Below are 17694 nucleotides of genomic sequence, written 5' to 3'. Positions count from 1 at the left end.
GTCTCCCGTCTAAACTCACTCCCTCGGGTAACGAGTCTCTCACGATCAGGGACTGGGCTGCTCCACTATCTCTGAGCACTACAACTGATCTACCAGTATGATCACTAGTTAATATCCGCCTGAAGTGTGAGGGGCAAACAATCCTGGTCCTTCTCGACTAGTCATTAGAGACTGGGTTTCAGCTGGCGGTGGCACACAACCCATCAGCATTACCTCCCTATGTGGGCCGTTACTTCTTCTGCTTCGGCACATAGCAGCAATGTGCCCTTTCTACCCGCAAGTTCAACACACTACGTTCCTCCTTGGACTACGGTGTTTTGGACTGCTAGGACTAGTCCTTCGGGGACTACTTGGGGGCGTCTTCATAGCACTTTGTGGGACGGGTCTTTCTTCTTCTTGACGAGGTTTGCCAAACAGACGTGGGTAATTCTTCGGGACATACCTAGTAGAGGATCGATGCGTTAAGATGTACTCCTCAACCATGGTGGCTGCCGCACTCAAGATCTCTACCTGCTGCTCTTCTAGGTATGTCTTCAGATCTCCAGATTCCTTAAAGTCCTCCAACAAAACGAGCTGCTCGAGTTTTTCTTTCGTTTTCACCTTCCGAGAAGCACACCACTCCTGAAAAAGCCGTTCCTTGATGTTCGCAAACTCGGTGAACGTGTGCTCCGAGGTCTTCTTCAGGTTCCTGAACTTCTGCCTATAAGCCTCAGGTACCAACTGATAAGCCATGAGCACTACCTTCTTCACCTTGTCGTAATCACTGGAGTCATCAAGGGACAACGTGGAGTAGGCAATTTGGGCCTTCCCAGTCAAGACAGACTGTATCATGATGGCCCAATTCTCCTTTGGCCAATCCAAAGAGGCAGCAACCTTCTCGAAGGCTGCGAAGAACTTCGAAACTTCCTTTTCGTTGAATTTAGGGACCATCTTTATATTCCTTACCGGGTCGAAACTACTTGTTTCCGTTGTTTTCCTCCGACCACCTAAGCGCAGCACTTCTAACTCGTGTAGTCTTTCCTTCTCCTTTTCTTGTAATTCCAAACGTTTCATTTCCATTTCCTTCTCTATTTCTATTTCTTTCATTTTTATTTCCTTCTCTTTCATTTCCCATTCTATTTCTAATTTCTTCCACTCTATCTCACGATTTATTTCTAAGGCACGCATTTTGACAGAAAACTTATATTCAGTTCACCCGCATCACTTTCACCGTCACTACCTTTATCTTCCTTTTCAGTGGCAACTACCACCTCACTTTCCTTTGTACTCTGTGCCTCACTTTCCTGCTTCTCCTCGGCCTTCAAATGTTTGTGAACCTTTGACAAGATCTCAACACGGGAATCACTTTCACGTATTTTGATTTCCAGATAGGCACTCACTAGCACAAGTTCTTGCTTTCCCAGATATTTCAATCTGGCAAGACAGTCCTCCTTGTTCAAAAAGTCCTGAACATCGTCCAGATCCTCAATGGTCACTTTCTCCGCCATTGTCACTAAGTGGTGCACGAGCACCTAATACACCACTTCACTTAACACTAGACACAACAGTTGAGCACCACACTTGCCAATACTGCAATTGATCACACTACACTGCACAGGACATATAACGTCCTAAAAATTACAAACAGGGGAATTATTTACCGGGGATTGCACTACGTCACCACCCCTGTCAAACGTACTTGACAAGGGGTCGGATCCCGCTGGGGATGCCAGTTATGTTACAGCCCTAATGGGACGCAACCGGGTTCTTTTCTGGTGGTATTAGTTTTGGGTTTCCAGCCCCAAGTTAGTAGAGGCTTTCAAGGGGTGAACTCCGTACTGCAAGTAAAATAAACAGGGGAGGTACATTAAAATACACAAGTTCATCTCTTTATATATATATATATATATATATATATATATATATATATATATATATATATATATATATATATATATATATATATATATATATTTCTTCTCCCACCACCATATATAAATTAAAAGTCACAAATGGGAACTATTACTACACAATATATCTCTTCGTCTCCCTCTGAAGACGCTGTACACTTGACGACGCTCACTCTGTGTAGTCTTGCCTGGTTTCCTATTTCGTGGCCCAGAACCCACGATGAATCTACCCTGGCCACAGGCCAGCCAAATCACAGTCCCACTGGGTGCCCCGTCGTGAAGGCCCACAACCACAGTCCAGTCTGTAGCTGGCAGGTACCAATCAGCCTCGCTGTTAGGCCACTTCACGACGAATACTAGATTTGCGAGTCCTAGGCAGGAGCCTCATGTAACTCGTTGGTCACTCTCCTCGGTCGGCACCGCAGTGGGTTGTCTCTTCCACCAGCCAGCCCCGGGTATGGCGAATCCCGTCACTGCCACTCATCAGGCAGATTATTGAACATTCAGCAGTGTTCGTCCGGTGGTGGGTCACAGCTTCTACAAAGCAGACTGGTGAAGAGACCTTGGCTGCCTTGGGTAGACTGATTCATTGTACATCACAGCCGTCCTAGGTTGACTCTGTGAAAGCAGACACGTCATCAGTACTGGGACACTACATGGGAACCACTGGGACATACCATCTACTGGCTTAGACACAAACGTTCACCTTTTCGCTCCATAGATGGCATTCACTGTCTAAGCGCTACCTCACCAGAGGTCAGCAGCGGCTACTTCATGAGCCGACTAGGACAGGAATCTATGGCCTATTACCGGCATATTCCCGTCATCACTAGATGGCGTTGTCCATTCCGTGGGGGTTTTGGGAGCGGACTCACAGATGGCGTTGACGTCACGGCTCCTTGCTCCGACGATGGACTCGGGTTAGTAACATTCTTTGACGCTGCTAGTTCTTTGACGCCGCTAGTTCTTTGACGCCGCTAGTTCTAAGACGCCGCTAGTTCTATACCAGCGCTAGTTCTATGACGCCGCTAGTTCTATAACACGGCTAGTTCTATAACGCCGCTAATTCTATGACCCTGCTAGTTGTATGATGCAGCCACTAGTTATATCACACCACCGCTGGTTCTATGACGCCGCTAGTTCTATGACACCGCTAGTTCTATGACCCTGCTAGTTCTTTGACGCCGCTAGTTCTATGACGCCACTAGTTCTATGACGCCGCTAGTTCCTTGACACCACTAGTTCTTTGACGCCGCTAGTTCCTTGACGCCGTTAGTTCTATGACGCCGCTAGTTTTATGCCACCGCTAGTTCTATGACGCCACTTGTTCTATGACGCCGCTAGTTCTATGACGCCACTAGTTCTATGACGCCACCGCTAGTTCTATTACGCCGCAGCAAGTTCTATGACGCCGCTAGTTCTATGACGCCACAAGTTCTATGACGCCGCTAGTTCTATAACGCCGCTAGTTCTATGATGCCGCTAGTTCTGTGACGCCACCGCTAGTTCTATGACGCCGCTAGTTCTATGACGCCGCTAGTTCTATGGCGCCGCTAGTTCTGTGACGCCAATGCTAGTTCTATGACGCCGCTAGTTCTATGACGCCGCTAGTTCTATGACGCCACTAGTTCTTTGACGCCGCTAGTTCTCTGACGCCGTTTGTTCTATGACGCCGCTAGTTCTATAACGCCGCTAGTTCTATGACCCCGCTAGTTCTGTGACGCCACCGCTAGTTCTATGACGCCGCTAGTTCTTTCACGCCGCTAGTTCTATGACGCCGCTAGTTCTATGACACCACCGCTAGTTCTATGACGCCGCTAGTTCTATGACGCCGCTAGTTCTATGACGCCACCGCTAGTTCTATTACGCCGCAGCTAGTTCTATGACGCCGCTAGTTCTATGACACCGCTAGTTCTATGACGCCACTAGTTCTTTGACGCCGCTAGTTCTTTGACGCCGTTTGTTCTATGACGCTGCTAGTTCTATAACGCCGCTAGTTCTATGACGCCGCTAGTTCTGGGACGTCACCGCTAGTTCTATGACGCCGCTAGTTCTATGACGCCGCTAGTTCTATGACGCCGCTAGTTCTGTAACGCCAATGCTAGTTCTATGACGCCGCTAGTTCTATGACGCCGCTAGTTCTATGACGCCACTAGTTCTTTGACGCCGCTAGTTCTTTGACGCCGTTTGTTCTATGACGCCGCTAGTTCTATGACCCCGCTAGTTCTGTGACGCCACCGCTAGTTCTATGACGCCGCTAGTTCTATAACGCCGCTAGTTCTATGACGCCGCTAGTTCTGGGACGCAACCGCTAGTTCTATGACGCCGCTAGTTCTATGACGCCGCTAGTTCTATGACGCCGCTAGTTCTGTGACGCCACAGCTAGTTCTATGACGCCGCTAGTTCTATGACGCCGCAATAGTTCCTTAACGCCACTAGTTCTTTGACGGCGCTAGTTCTATGACGCCACTAGTTCTGTGACGCCACCGCTAGTTCTATGACGCTGCTAGTTCTTTGTCTCCCCTAGGTCTATGACGCCGCTATAGTTCCTTAACGCCACTAGTTCTTTGACGCCGCTAGTTCTATGACGCCACTAGTTCTGTGACGCCACCGCTAGTTCTATGACGCCGCTAGTACTGTGACGCCACCACTAGTTCTATGACGCTGCTAGTTCTTTGAAGCAGCTAGTTCTATGACGCCGCTAGTTCTATGACGCCACCGCTAGTTCTATGACGCCGCTAGTTCTATGACGCCACCGCTAGTTCTATGACGCCGATAGTTCTATGACGCCACCGCTAGTTCTATGAAGCCGCTAGTTCTATGACGCCGCTAGTTCTATGACGCTCAAGTTCTATGACGCCGCAAGTTCTATGACGCCGCTAGATCAATGACGCCGCTAGTTTTATGACACCACCGCTAGTTCTATGACGCCACTAGTTCTATGACGCCGCTAGTTCTATGACGCCACCGCTAGTTCTATGACACCGCTAGTTCTATGACGCCGCTAGTTCTATGACCCCGCTAGTTCTATGACACCACCGCTAGTTCTATGACACCGCTAGTTCTATGACCCCGCTAGTTCTATGACACCACCGCTAGTTCTATGACGCCGCAAGTTCTATGATGCCGCTAGTTCTATGACGCCGCCGGTAGTTCTATGACGCCGCTTATTCTATGACGCCGCTAGTTCTATGACGCCGCTAGTTCTATGACGCCGCTAGTTCTATGACGCCGCTAGTTCTTTGACGTCGCTAGTTCTATGACGCCCCTAGTTCTATAACGCCGCTAGTTCTATGACGCCGCTAGTTTTATGCCGCTGCTAGTTTTATGCCGCCGCTAGTTCTGTGACGCTGCTAGTTCTGTGCGCCACCGCTAGTTCTATGACGCCGCTAGTTCTATGACGCCACTGCTAGTTTTATTACGCCACCGCTAGTTCTTTGACGCCACCGCTAGTTCTATGACGCCGCTAGATCTATGACGCCGCTAGTTCTATGACGCCACCGCTAGTTTTATTACGCTGCCGCTAGTTCTATGACGCCGCTAGTTCTATGACGCCGCTAGTTTTATGATACCGCTTGTTCTATGACGCCGCTAGTTCTATGACGCCGCCGCTAGTTATATGACGCCGCTAGTTATATGACGCCGCTAGTTATATGACGCCGCTAGTTCTATGACGCCGCTAGTTCTATGACGCCGCTAGTTATATGACGCCGCTAGTTATATGACGCCGCTAGTTCTATGACGCCGCCGCTAGTTCTATGACGCCGCCGCTAGTTATATGACGCCGCTAGTTATATGACGCCGCTAGTTATATGACGCCGCTAGTTCTATGACGCCGCTAGTTCTATGACGTTGCTAGTTCTATGACGCCGCTAGTTCTATGACGCCACTAGTTCTATGACGCCGTCGCTAGTTCTATGACACCGCCGCTAGTTCTATAACGCCGCCGCTAGTTCTATAACGACGCCGCTAGTTCTATGACGCCGCCGCTAGTTCTATGACGCCGCTAGTTCTATGACGCCGCCGCTAGTTCTATGACGCCGCCGCTAGTTATATGACGCCGCCGCTAGTTCTATGACGCCACTAGTTCTATGACGCCACCGCTAGTTTTATTACGCCGCAGGAAGTTCTATGACGCCGCTAGTTCTATGACGCCACTAGTTCTATGACGCCGCTAGTTCTATAACGCCGCTAGTTCTATGAAGCCGCTAGTTCTGTGACGCCACCGCTAGTTCTATGACGCCGCTAGTTCTATGACGCCGCTAGTTCTATGACGCCGCTAGTTCTGTGACGCCAATGCTAGTTCTATGACGCCGCTAGTTCTATGACGCCGCTAGTTCTATGACGCCACTAGTTCTTTGACGCCGCTAGTTCTCTGACGCCGTTTGTTCTATGACGCCGCTAGTTCTATAACGCCACTAGTTCTATGACCCCGCTAGTTCTGTGACGCCGCTAGTTCTGTGACGCCACCGCTAGTTCTATGACGCCGCTAGTTCTTTCACGCCGCTAGTTCTATGACGCCGCTAGTTCTATGACACCACCGCTAGTTCTATGACGCCGCTAGTTCTATGACGCCGCTAGTTCTATGACGCCACCGCTAGTTCTATTACGCCGCAGCTAGTTCTATGACGCCGCTATTTCTATGACGCCGCTAGTTCTATGACGCCACTAGTTCTTTGACGCCGCTAGTTCTTTGACGCCGTTTGTTCTATGACGCTGCTAGTTCTATAACGCCGCTAGTTCTATGACGCCGCTAGTTCTGGGACGTCACCGCTAGTTCTATGACGCCGCTGGTTCTATGACGCCGCTAGTTCTATGACGCCGCTAGTTCTGTAACGCCAATGCTAGTTCTATGACGCCGCTAGTTCTATGACGCCGCTAGTTCTATGACGCCACTAGTTCTTTGACGCCGCTAGTTCTTTGACGCCGTTTGTTCTATGACGCCGCTAGTTCTATGACCCCGCTAGTTCTGTGACGCCACCGCTAGTTCTATGACGCCGCTAGTTCTATAACGCCGCTAGTTCTATGACGCCGCTAGTTCTGGGACGCAACCGCTAGTTCTATGACGCCGCTAGTTCTATGACGCCGCTAGTTCTATGACGCCGCTAGTTCTATGACGCCGCCGCTAGTTCTATGACGCCGCTAGTTCTATGACGCCGCCGCTAGTTCTATGACGCCGCCGCTAGTTATATGACGCCGCCGCTAGTTCTATGACGCCACTAGTTCTATGACGCCACCGCTAGTTTTATTACGCCGCAGGAAGTTCTATGACGCCGCTAGTTCTATGACGCCACTAGTTCTATGACGCCGCTAGTTCTATAACGCCGCTAGTTCTATGAAGCCGCTAGTTCTGTGACGCCACCGCTAGTTCTATGACGCCGCTAGTTCTATGACGCCGCTAGTTCTATGACGCCGCTAGTTCTGTGACGCCAATTCTAGTTCTATGACGCCGCTAGTTCTATGACGCCGCTAGTTCTATGACGCCACTAGTTCTTTGACGCCGCTAGTTCTCTGACGCCGTTTGTTCTATGACGCCGCTAGTTCTATAACGCCACTAGTTCTATGACCCCGCTAGTTCTGTGACGCCGCTAGTTCTGTGACGCCACCGCTAGTTCTATGACGCCGCTAGTTCTTTCACGCCGCTAGTTCTATGACGCCGCTAGTTCTATGACACCACCGCTAGTTCTATGACGCCGCTAGTTCTATGACGCCGCTAGTTCTATGACGCCACCGCTAGTTCTATTACGCCGCAGCTAGTTCTATGACGCCGCTATTTCTATGACGCCGCTAGTTCTATGACGCCACTAGTTCTTTGACGCCGCTAGTTCTTTGACGCCGTTTGTTCTATGACGCTGCTAGTTCTATAACGCCGCTAGTTCTATGACGCCGCTAGTTCTGGGACGTCACCGCTAGTTCTATGACGCCGCTGGTTCTATGACGCCGCTAGTTCTATGACGCCGCTAGTTCTGTAACGCCAATGCTAGTTCTATGACGCCGCTAGTTCTATGACGCCGCTAGTTCTATGACGCCACTAGTTCTTTGACGCCGCTAGTTCTTTGACGCCGTTTGTTCTATGACGCCGCTAGTTCTATGACCCCGCTAGTTCTGTGACGCCACCGCTAGTTCTATGACGCCGCTAGTTCTATAACGCCGCTAGTTCTATGACGCCGCTAGTTCTGGGACGCAACCGCTAGTTCTATGACGCCGCTAGTTCTATGACGCCGCTAGTTCTATGACGCCGCTAGTTCTGTGACGCCACAGCTAGTTCTATGACGCCGCTAGTTCTACGACGCTGCTAGTTCTTTGTCTCCCCTTGGTCTATGACGCCGCTAGTTCTATGACGCCGCAATAGTTCCTTAACGCCACTAGTTCTTTGACGGCGCTAGTTCTATGACGCCACTAGTTCTGTGACGCCACCGCTAGTTCTATGACGCTGCTAGTTCTTTGTCTCCCCTAGGTCTATGACGCCGCTATAGTTCCTTAACGCCACTAGTTCTTTGACGCCGCTAGTTCTATGACGCCACTAGTTCTGTGACGCCACCGCTAGTTCTATGACGCCGCTAGTACTGTGACGCCACCACTAGTTCTATGACGCTGCTAGTTCTTTGAAGCAGCTAGTTCTATGACGCCGCTAGTTCTATGACGCCACCGCTAGTTCTATGACGCCGCTAGTTCTATGACGCCACCGCTAGTTCTATGACGCCGCTAGTTCTATGACGCCGCTAGTTCTATGACGCCGCAAGTTCTATGACGCCGCAAGTTCTATGACGCCGCTAGATCAATGACGCCGCTAGTTTTATGACACCACCGCTAGTTCTATGACGCCACTAGTTCTATGACGCCTCTAGTTCTATGACGCCACCGCTAGTTCTATGACACCGCTAGTTCTATGACGCCGCTAGTTCTATGAATCTGCTAGTTCTATGACACCACCGCTAGTTCTATGACACCGCTAGTTCTATGACCCCGCTAGTTCTATGACACCACCGCTAGTTCTATGACGCCGCAAGTTCTATGATGCCGCTAGTTCTATGACGCCGCCGGTAGTTCTATGACGCCGCTTATTCTATGACGCCGCTAGTTCTATGACGCCGCTAGTTCTATGACGCCGCTAGTTCTATGACGCCGCTAGTTCTTTGACGTCGCTAGTTCTATGACGCCCCTAGTTCTATAACGCCGCTAGTTCTATGACGCCGCTAGTTTTATGCCGCCGCTAGTTTTATGCCGCCGCTAGTTCTGTGACGCTGCTAGTTCTGTGCGCCACCGCTAGTTCTATGACGCCGCTAGTTCTATGACGCCACTGCTAGTTTTATTACGCCACCGATAGTTCTATGACGCCACCGCTAGTTCTATGACGCCACCGCTAGTTTTATTACGCTGCCGCTAGTTCTATGACGCCGCTAGTTCTATGACACCGCAAGTTTTATGACACCGCTTGTTCTATGACGCCGCTAGTTCTATGACGCTGCTAGTTCTATGACCCCACCGCTAGTTCTGTGACCCCACCGCTAGTTCTATGACGCCGCCGCATGTTCTATGACGCCACCGCTAGTTCTATGACGCCGCTAGTTCTATGACGCCGCTAGTTATATGACGCCGCTAGTTCTATGACGCCGCTAGTTATATGACACCGCTAGTTCTATGACGCCGCTAGTTCTATGACGTCGCCGCTAGTTCTATGACGCCGCCGCTATTTCTATGACGCCGCCGCTAGTTCTATGACGCCGCTAGTTCTATGACGCCGCTAGTTCTATGACGCCGCCGCTAGTTATATGACGCCGCTAGTTCTATGACGCCGCCGCTAGTTATATGACGCCGCTAGTTCTATGACGCCGCTAGTTATATGACGCCGCTAGTTCTATGACGCCGCTAGTTCTATGACGCCGCTAGTTCTATGACGCCACTAGTTCTATGACGCCGTCGCTAGTTCTATGACGCCGCCGCTAGTTCTATAACGCCGCCGCTAGTTCTATGACGCCGCTAGTTTTATGACGCCGCAGCTAGTTCTTTGACGCCGCCACTAGTTCTATGACGCCGCCGCTAGTTCTATGACCCCGCTGCTAGTTCTATGACACCGCCGCTAGTTCTATGACGCCGCTGCTAGTTCTATGTCGCCGTCGCTAGTTCTGTGACGCCGCCGCTAGTTCTATGACGCCGCCGCTAGTTTTATGACGCCGCCGCTAGTTCTGTGACGCCGCCGCTAGTTTTATGACGCCGCCGCTAGTTCTATGACCCAGCCGCTTGTTCTATGACGCCGCCGGCGCTAGTTCTATGACGCCGCCGCTAGTTCTGTGACGCCGCCGCTAGTTCTGTGACGCCGCCGCTAGTTCTGTGACCCCGCCGCTAGTTCTGTGACGCCGCCGCTAGTTCTATGACCCCGCCGCTAGTTCTATGACCCCGCCGCTTGTTCTATGACGCCGCCGGCGCTAGTTTTATGACCCCGCCGCTAGTTCTATGACCCCCCCGCTAGTTCTGTGACCCCGCCGCTTGTTCTATGACGCCGCCGGCGCTAGTTTTATGACCCCGCCGCTAGTTCTATGACCCCGCCGCTAGTTCTATGACGCCGCCGCTAGTTCTATGACGCCGCCGCTAGTTCTGTGACGCCGCCGCTAGTTCTGTGACGCCGCCGCTAGTTCTATGACCCCGCCGCTAGTTCTATGACGCCGCCGCTAGTTTTATGACGCCGCCGCTAGTTCTATGACCCCGCCGCTAGTTCTATGACGCCGCCGCTAGTTCTGTGACGCCGCCGCTAGTTCTGTGACGCCGCCGCTAGTTCTATGACCCCGCCGCTAGTTCTATGACGCCGCCGCTAGTTTTATGACGCCGCCGCTAGTTCTATGACCCCGCCGCTTGTTCTATGACGCCGCCGGCGCTAGTTCTATGACGCCGCCGCTAGTTCTATGACCCCGCCGCTAGTTCTATGACGCCGCCGCTAGTTCTGTGACCCCGCCGCTTGTTCTATGACGCCGCCGGCGCTAGTTTTATGACCCCGCCGCTAGTTCTATGACCCCGGCGCTAGTTCTATGACGCCGCCGCTAGTTCTATGACGCCGTTGCTAGTTCTGTGACGCCGCCGCTAGTTCTGTGACGCCGCCGCTAGTTCTATGACCCCGCCGCTTGTTCTATGACGCCGCCGGCGCTAGTTCTATGACGCGGCCGCTAGTTCTGTGACCCCGCCGCTTGTTCTATGACGCCGCCGGCGCTAGTTTTATGACCCCGCCGCTAGTTCTATGACCCCGCCGCTAGTTCTATGATGCCGCCGCTAGTTCTGTGACGCCGCCGCTAGTTCTGTGACGCCGCCGCTAGTTCTATGACCCCGCCGCTAGTTCTGTGACACCGCCGCTAGTTCCATGATGTGGCCGGGTGGGGCGCCTCGCGGGTTCAAGGTTGGCGGCCGCTAACGGCGGCGTTATTTATGGGTCAGTAAACACACACACGTCACGCGGGGGCCTCGCCGCGAAATTTTCTGGTTACTTGTCTTAACTTCACGAGAGAGAGAGAGAGAGAGAGAGAGAGAGAGAGAGAGAGAGAGAGAGAGAGAGAGAGAGAGAGAGAGAGAGAGAGAGAGAGAGAGAAAGAGAGAGAGAGAGAGAGAATGAGAGAGAGAGAAAGACCAAGACCTACACACCTTCAGCGATCATTCTGAGAGGCTACACACCTTCAGCGATCATTCTCAGAGGCTACACACCTTCAGCGATCATTCTCTGAGGCTACACACCTTCAGCGATCATTCTCAGAGGCTACACACTTTCAGCGATCATTGTCAGAGGCTACACACCTTCAGCGATCATTCTCAGAAGCTACACACCTTCAGCGATCATTCTCAGAAGCTACACACCTTCAGCGATCATTCTTAGAGGTAATATTTTTTCCTCTCTATTTCTTATGTTTTTCATGACTTTGGAAGAACTAGAAAAATGAACAAATTCTGAGCAAATTAAGAGTGACAAATATCACTTGACACTTACTAATGACAGACGCGTTACACTAGAGAAGAGTTCATACACATTAGTAGAGGCAGCAGCGCGTATTTCTTGACGGCATGGAGAGAGGAGCCTCCAGGTGGTGCAGGGAGCCTCCAGATGGTGCAGGGAGCCTCCAGATGATGCAGGGAGCCTCCAGGTGGTGCAGGGAGCCTCCAGGTGGTGCAGGGAGCCTCCAGGTGGTGCAGGGAGCCTTCAGGTGGTGCAGGGAGCCTCTGGGTGGTCCAGGGAGCCTCCAGCTGGTGTAGGGAGCCTCCAGGTGGTGTAGGGAGCCTCCAGGTGGTGCAGGGAGCCACCAGGTGGCGCAGAGAGCCTCCAGGTGGTGCAGGGAGCCTCCGGGTGGTGCAGGGAGCCTCCGGGTGGTGCAGGGAGCCTCCAGGTGGTGCAAAAAGCCTCCAGGTGGTGCAGGGAGACTCCAGGTGGTGTATGGAGCCTCCAGGTGGTGCAGGGAGACTCAAAGTGGTGCAGGGAGCCTCCAAGTGGTGTAGAGAGCCTCCAGGTGGTGCAGGAAGCCTCCAGGTGGTGCAGGGAGCCTCCAGGTGGTGCAGGAAGCCTCCAGGTGGTGTAGGGAGCCTCCAGGTGGTGTAGGGAGCCTCCAGGTGGTGCAGGGAGCCTCCAGGTGGTGCAGGGAGCCTCCAGGTGGCGCAGAGAGCCTCCAGGTGGTGCAGGGAGCCTCCGGGTGGTGCAGGGAGCCTCCGGGTGGTGCAGGGAGCCTCCAGGTGGTGCAGGAAGCCTCCAGGTGGTGCAGGGAGACTCCAAGTGGTGCAGGGAGCCTCCAGGTGGTGCAGGGAGACTCCAGGTGGTGCAGGGAGACTCCAGGTGGTGTAAGGAGCATCCAGCTGGTGCGCGGAGCCTCCGGGTGGTGCGGGGAGCCTCCAGGCGGTGCGGGGAGCCTCCGGGTGAAGCGGGGAGCCTCCAGGCGGTGCGGGGAGCCTCCGGGTGGTGCAGGGAGCCTCCAGGCGGTGCGGGGAGCCTCCAGGTGGTGCGGGAGCCTCCAGGTGGTGCGGGGAGCCTCTAGGTGGTGCGGGGAGCCTCCAGGCGGTGCGGGGAGCCTCCAGGTGGTGCGGGGAGCCTCCAGGTGGTGTGGGAAGCCTCCGGGTGGTGCGGGGAGCCTCCAGGTGGTGCGGGGAGCCTCCAGGTTGCGTGGGAAGCCTCCAGGTGGTGTGGGAAGCCTCCGGGTGGTGCGGGGAGCCTCCAGGTGGTGCGGGGAGCCTCCGGGTGGTGCGGGGAGCCTCCAGGTGGTGCAGGGAGCCTCCAGGTGGTGCGGGGAGCCTCCAGGTGGTGCAGGGAGCCTCCAGGTGGTGCAGGGAGCCTCCGGGTGGTGCGGGGAGCCTCCAGGCGGTGCGGGGAGCCTCCAGGTGGCGCAGGGAACCTCCAGGTGGTTCGGGGAGCCTCCAGGCGGTGCGGGGAGCCTCCAGGTGGTGCGGGGAGCCTCCGGGTGGTGCAGGGAGCCTCCGGGTGGTGCGGGGAGCCTCCGGGTGGTGTGGGAGCCTCCAGGTGGTGCGGGGAGCCTCCGGGTGGTGCGGGGAGCCTCCGGGTGGTGTGGGAAGCCTCCGGGTGGTGCGGGGAGCATCCAGGCGGTGCGGGGAGCCTCCAGGTGGTGCGGGAGCCTCCAGGTGGTGCGGGGAGCCTCCAGGTGGTGCGGGGAGCCTCCAGGCGGTGCGGGGAGCCTCCAGGCGGTGCGGGGAGCCTCCAGGTGGTGTGGGAAGCCTCCGGGTGGTGCGGGGAGCCTCCAGGTGGTGCGGGGAGCCTCCAGGTTGCGTGGGAAGCCTCCGGGTGGTGCGGGGAGCCTCCAGGTGGTGCGGGGAGCCTCCGGGTGGTGCGGGGAGCCTCCAGGTGGTGCGGAGCCTCCAGGTGGTGCGGAGAGCCTCCAGGTGGTGCGGGGAGCCTCCAGGTGGCGCAGGGAGCCTCCAGGTGGTGCAGGGAGCCTCCGGGTGGTGCGGGGAGCCTCCAGGCGGTGCGGGGAGCCTCCAGGTGGCGCAGGAAACCTCCAGGTGGTGCGGGGAGCCTCCAGGCGGTGCGGGGAGCCTCCAGGTGGAGCGGGGAGCCTCCAGGCGGTGCGGGGAGCCTCCAAGTAGTGTAGGGAGCCGCCGGATGGTGCAGGGAGCCTCCAGGTGGTATGAGGAGCCTCCAAGTGATGTGGAGAGCCTCCAGGTGGTGCAGGGAGCCTCCAGGTGGTGCAGGGAGCCTCCAGGTGGTGCGGGGAGCCTCCAGGCGGTGCGAGGAGTCTCCAGGTGGTGCGGGGAGCCTCCAGGCGGTGCGAGGAGCCTCCAGGTGGTGCGGGGAGCCTCCAGGCGATGCGAGGAGCCTCCAGGCGGTGCGGGGAGCCTCCAGGCGGTGCGGGGAGCCTCCAGGCGGTGCGAGGAGCCTCCAGGTGGTGCGGGGAGCCTCCAGGTGGTGCGGGGAGTCTCCAGGTGGTGCGGGGAGCCTCCAGGCGGTGCGAGGAGCCTCCAGGTGGTGCGGGGAGCCTCCAGGCGATGCGAGGAGCCTCCAGGCGGTGCGGGGAGCCTCCAGGCGGTGCGGGGAGCCTCCAGGCGGTGCGAGGAGCCTCCAGGTGGTGCGGGGAGCCTCCAGGTGGTGCGGGGAGCCTCCAGGTGGTGCGGGGAGCCTCCAGGCGATGCGAGGAGCCTCCAAGTGGTGCGGGGAGCCTCCAGGCGATGCGAGGAGCCTCCAGGCGGTGCGGGGAGCCTCCAGGCGGTGCGGGGAGCCTCCAGGCGGTGCGAGGAGCCTCCAGGTGGTGCGGGGAGCCTCCAGGTGGTGCGGGGAGCCTCCAGGCGGTGCGAGGAGCCTTCAGGTGGTGCGGGGAGCCTCCAGGCGATGCGAGGAGCCTCCAGGTGGTGCGGGGAGCCTCCAGGCGGTGCGGGGAGCCTCCAGGCGGTGCGAGGAGCCTCCAGGTGGTGCGGGGAGCCTCCAGGCGGTGCGGGGAGCCTCCAGGCGGTGCGGGGAGCATGGAGAACACGGTGATGATCAATGATAACCCAACCACCTACCATTCTGGCACTATAACACCATACATATCCTATACCCAGCCACTGAGGACCCGCCGGTAGCCTGCCTCCGACGCCTAATGGCACCGTCGTTGGTACGCTGTTAGGTATAGTGTTAGATACCGTGTTAGGTACCGTGTTAGGTACAATGTTAGGTACCGTGTTAGGTGCCGTTGTAACGGGGGGCCTGCCTATAACCTCCCATCTCGTTAAATGCTGGTCGTTATTAAGTAATTCTACAGACGTTCTACTGTGTAACCTTGAGTTCAACTCCTCGAGATCTTAAACGTATGATCATTTAGATATCACGGCTCGAGGATACTGTACCCTTCGATGCTACACTGCAAGCTCTGACTTACGCCGCCACCACCTGCTATTACTACCCACAGAGTAATTCCCCCAATTGACGGTGAAGCAGGATACCGTCAATTAGGCATAAACCCCGAAAATGGATCTCCCAGTTATCCGAAAAGCAGGGATAAGATTTACGTTAAGTGTGGAAATTAAATCAAAGTAAAAAGGGATTATATGCGATGTTAAATAATGCTCGCTGGCTGGCAGAGGGAGCCTAGTCTCAGGCACGAGGCTTCCGCCCAACACCAATGTAAAATAAACGTTGGGGTAAATTTCACTAAACACCATAAATTCTAAAAATTAGCACATCCTATCGAACACTTCCTAAACTGAATATTTTCCTTACGAAGGCAATTAATACCAAAAATAATGTGGAGTCTACAACTGTACGTAAATCAGACAAAACACTTACCTTAAATACCACAGCTAGGCCAGGTGTTCAGCCATGCCTCTGGAGAGAGAGATGTTGACCTCCCAGGATGTCTCCAACCAACACTGCTAGCCTGCTCTGTCTTCAGACTGAAGCTAGCTAGTATTACTCCGCCTGGCTATTAATTACCAAGCAGAGTTAATTGTAACAAACTAATCTTATTTACTGGTCACCCAGATGGTTGAATTACTATTGAAACTGATGGTAATTCTATAGGCATTTTGGAAAAGGCTATTTCCAATTAGAATATTGAGTAGTGCCCTGAATTTACACTTTATGAATTACTAATACGTGACGTTGTGGTACGTCGGACGTCTAACTTTGACCCCTCGTACGTCAGATACGCCGCCCCGGCGAACTAGTACCCTCTCACTGACGTCACTTTCTCTGTGACCGTATACGAACCCTGATCTTTACTCTACAATCATGTTAACCTAACCTAAGACCTTAAACCAGATTGGTTATTACAGCAATGACTGTTTTTATTGAAATATTCATCACTTGTTGAATTAATACAAGAGAGACAGCCATTTTGTATTCTACTTGCTAATCCCTTAATCTCTGGTGAAATGACCTTTGCTAGTGTCTCAGGTAGAAAGTCTCTTCCCACTCCAACTTTGTAGATCATGTGGTACAATTTAACTCCTCTGGACTGAGATCTTTAATTTCTTAAACCAAGCTTATCTTGTTACACCGTGTTAGGTACCGTGTTAGGTGCCACGTTAGGTACAGTGTTAGGTACAGTGTTAGGTATCGTGTTAGGTACTGTATTAGGTACCGTGTTAGGTACAGTGTTTGGTATAGTGTTAGGTACAGTTAGGTACCGAGTTAGGTGCCGTGTTAGTTACAGTGTTAGATACTGTTGGAAAATTCCAACACCTAATTACTATTCCCTAATACATTAGGATGTATTTCCTGTACTAGGCGTCATAATCATCCAACACTTATTTACTAATCCTTAGCACAACAGGATGTATTTTCTGTATTAGGCGTCATAATTAACTAACACTACTAATCCGTAGTTTAGTAATACTGAATTCATTTCATAAAGGCGTTGAATTCTTTAAAGTTAAGGCGTATGTCATATATATTTTTTCTTAGAATCATGGCAATGTTGCATCAGTCAGCAACCACAGGGAATCAATTCTTAAAATTAACAAATCGAGTAGAATCTAGCCTTATTTTGCCCTTTTATTAAGGATAATCGTTTATGAATAGATTCATCTCTAGTTAATAAATCTATCATGTTTTACTGGAATAATTATACAGACACGATTAGCTGCACCAGTGAATAGAATGATAAACCGTATCTCCACTATAAATCTTTCTCGTTCATTTAATATCGTCTAAATTAATTGACTGCATTACGAGGAAATAATTGTTGCAGCATAATACATCTATTTATGACGTAAATATTCGTCATACACATATGCTTCCATATTATTTTTACTAAGGATCACAGCTCTGGGAGCGATTGCGCATGCGCCATCCGAGAAGGAAGGGGAGAGACACACAGGAGAGCTGTCATTGTGTAGGTGTTCTGAAGTTTGCTTATTGACATCAGTCCAAATTTGGAGCATCTGGCTACCTACAGGCTCCAGACTGATTCTGCAACTTCAATTATATACGTACACCACGTTCGGCACGGAATAAGTATCCTTTAATAAGTTTTACATGCCTTTAAAATTTAATTAGGTTGTTTCCCTGTCATGACGATGCATGACAACATATAATCCTACGTAAGTGCACTTCTGACCCCCAAATCCATTTAGAATTTACGATTAAGTGAATGATTCTAAGGTTTGGAGTGAAATTTACATAATATTTGCATTTCAGGTGGAGTACAAACGAGTAGCCTGTACAACAAGTTTACGTCTACGAGGATAAGATTTGCAAGACGCACGCTGTGATACCCACTTACAGCTAAGCTGTCATTCTCGTTTTTAGTAGACAAACATTGCAATTTAACTAACCATTGAATATTGTATGATTTATAATCTATATAGTTGCATTTCTTATTCTCATCATTTATGTTGACCAGACCACACACTA

The 17694-nt window shown here is 52.8% G+C and overlaps 1 protein-coding gene across 1 annotated transcript; it reads right to left on the bottom strand.

Moving 5' to 3' along the window:
* Positions 1 to 1760: 1760 nt before the first annotated feature.
* LOC138350306 (nascent polypeptide-associated complex subunit alpha, muscle-specific form-like) lies at positions 1761 to 14821 on the bottom strand. The gene is made up of 2 exons (XM_069300921.1): positions 13682 to 14821; positions 1761 to 1817 (listed from the first exon to the last, which is right to left on the bottom strand). The coding sequence occupies exons 1-2, from the start codon at positions 14819 to 14821 to the stop codon at positions 1761 to 1763; spliced, it is 1197 nt and encodes a 398-aa protein (XP_069157022.1).
* Between the last annotated feature and the right edge of the window lie 2873 nt (positions 14822 to 17694).

Source organism: Procambarus clarkii, chromosome 45, assembly GCF_040958095.1.
Source record: "Procambarus clarkii isolate CNS0578487 chromosome 45, FALCON_Pclarkii_2.0, whole genome shotgun sequence".
NCBI classification, from domain to species: domain Eukaryota; kingdom Metazoa; phylum Arthropoda; class Malacostraca; order Decapoda; family Cambaridae; genus Procambarus; species Procambarus clarkii.
This window is presented reverse-complemented; position numbering and strand designations above follow the sequence as displayed.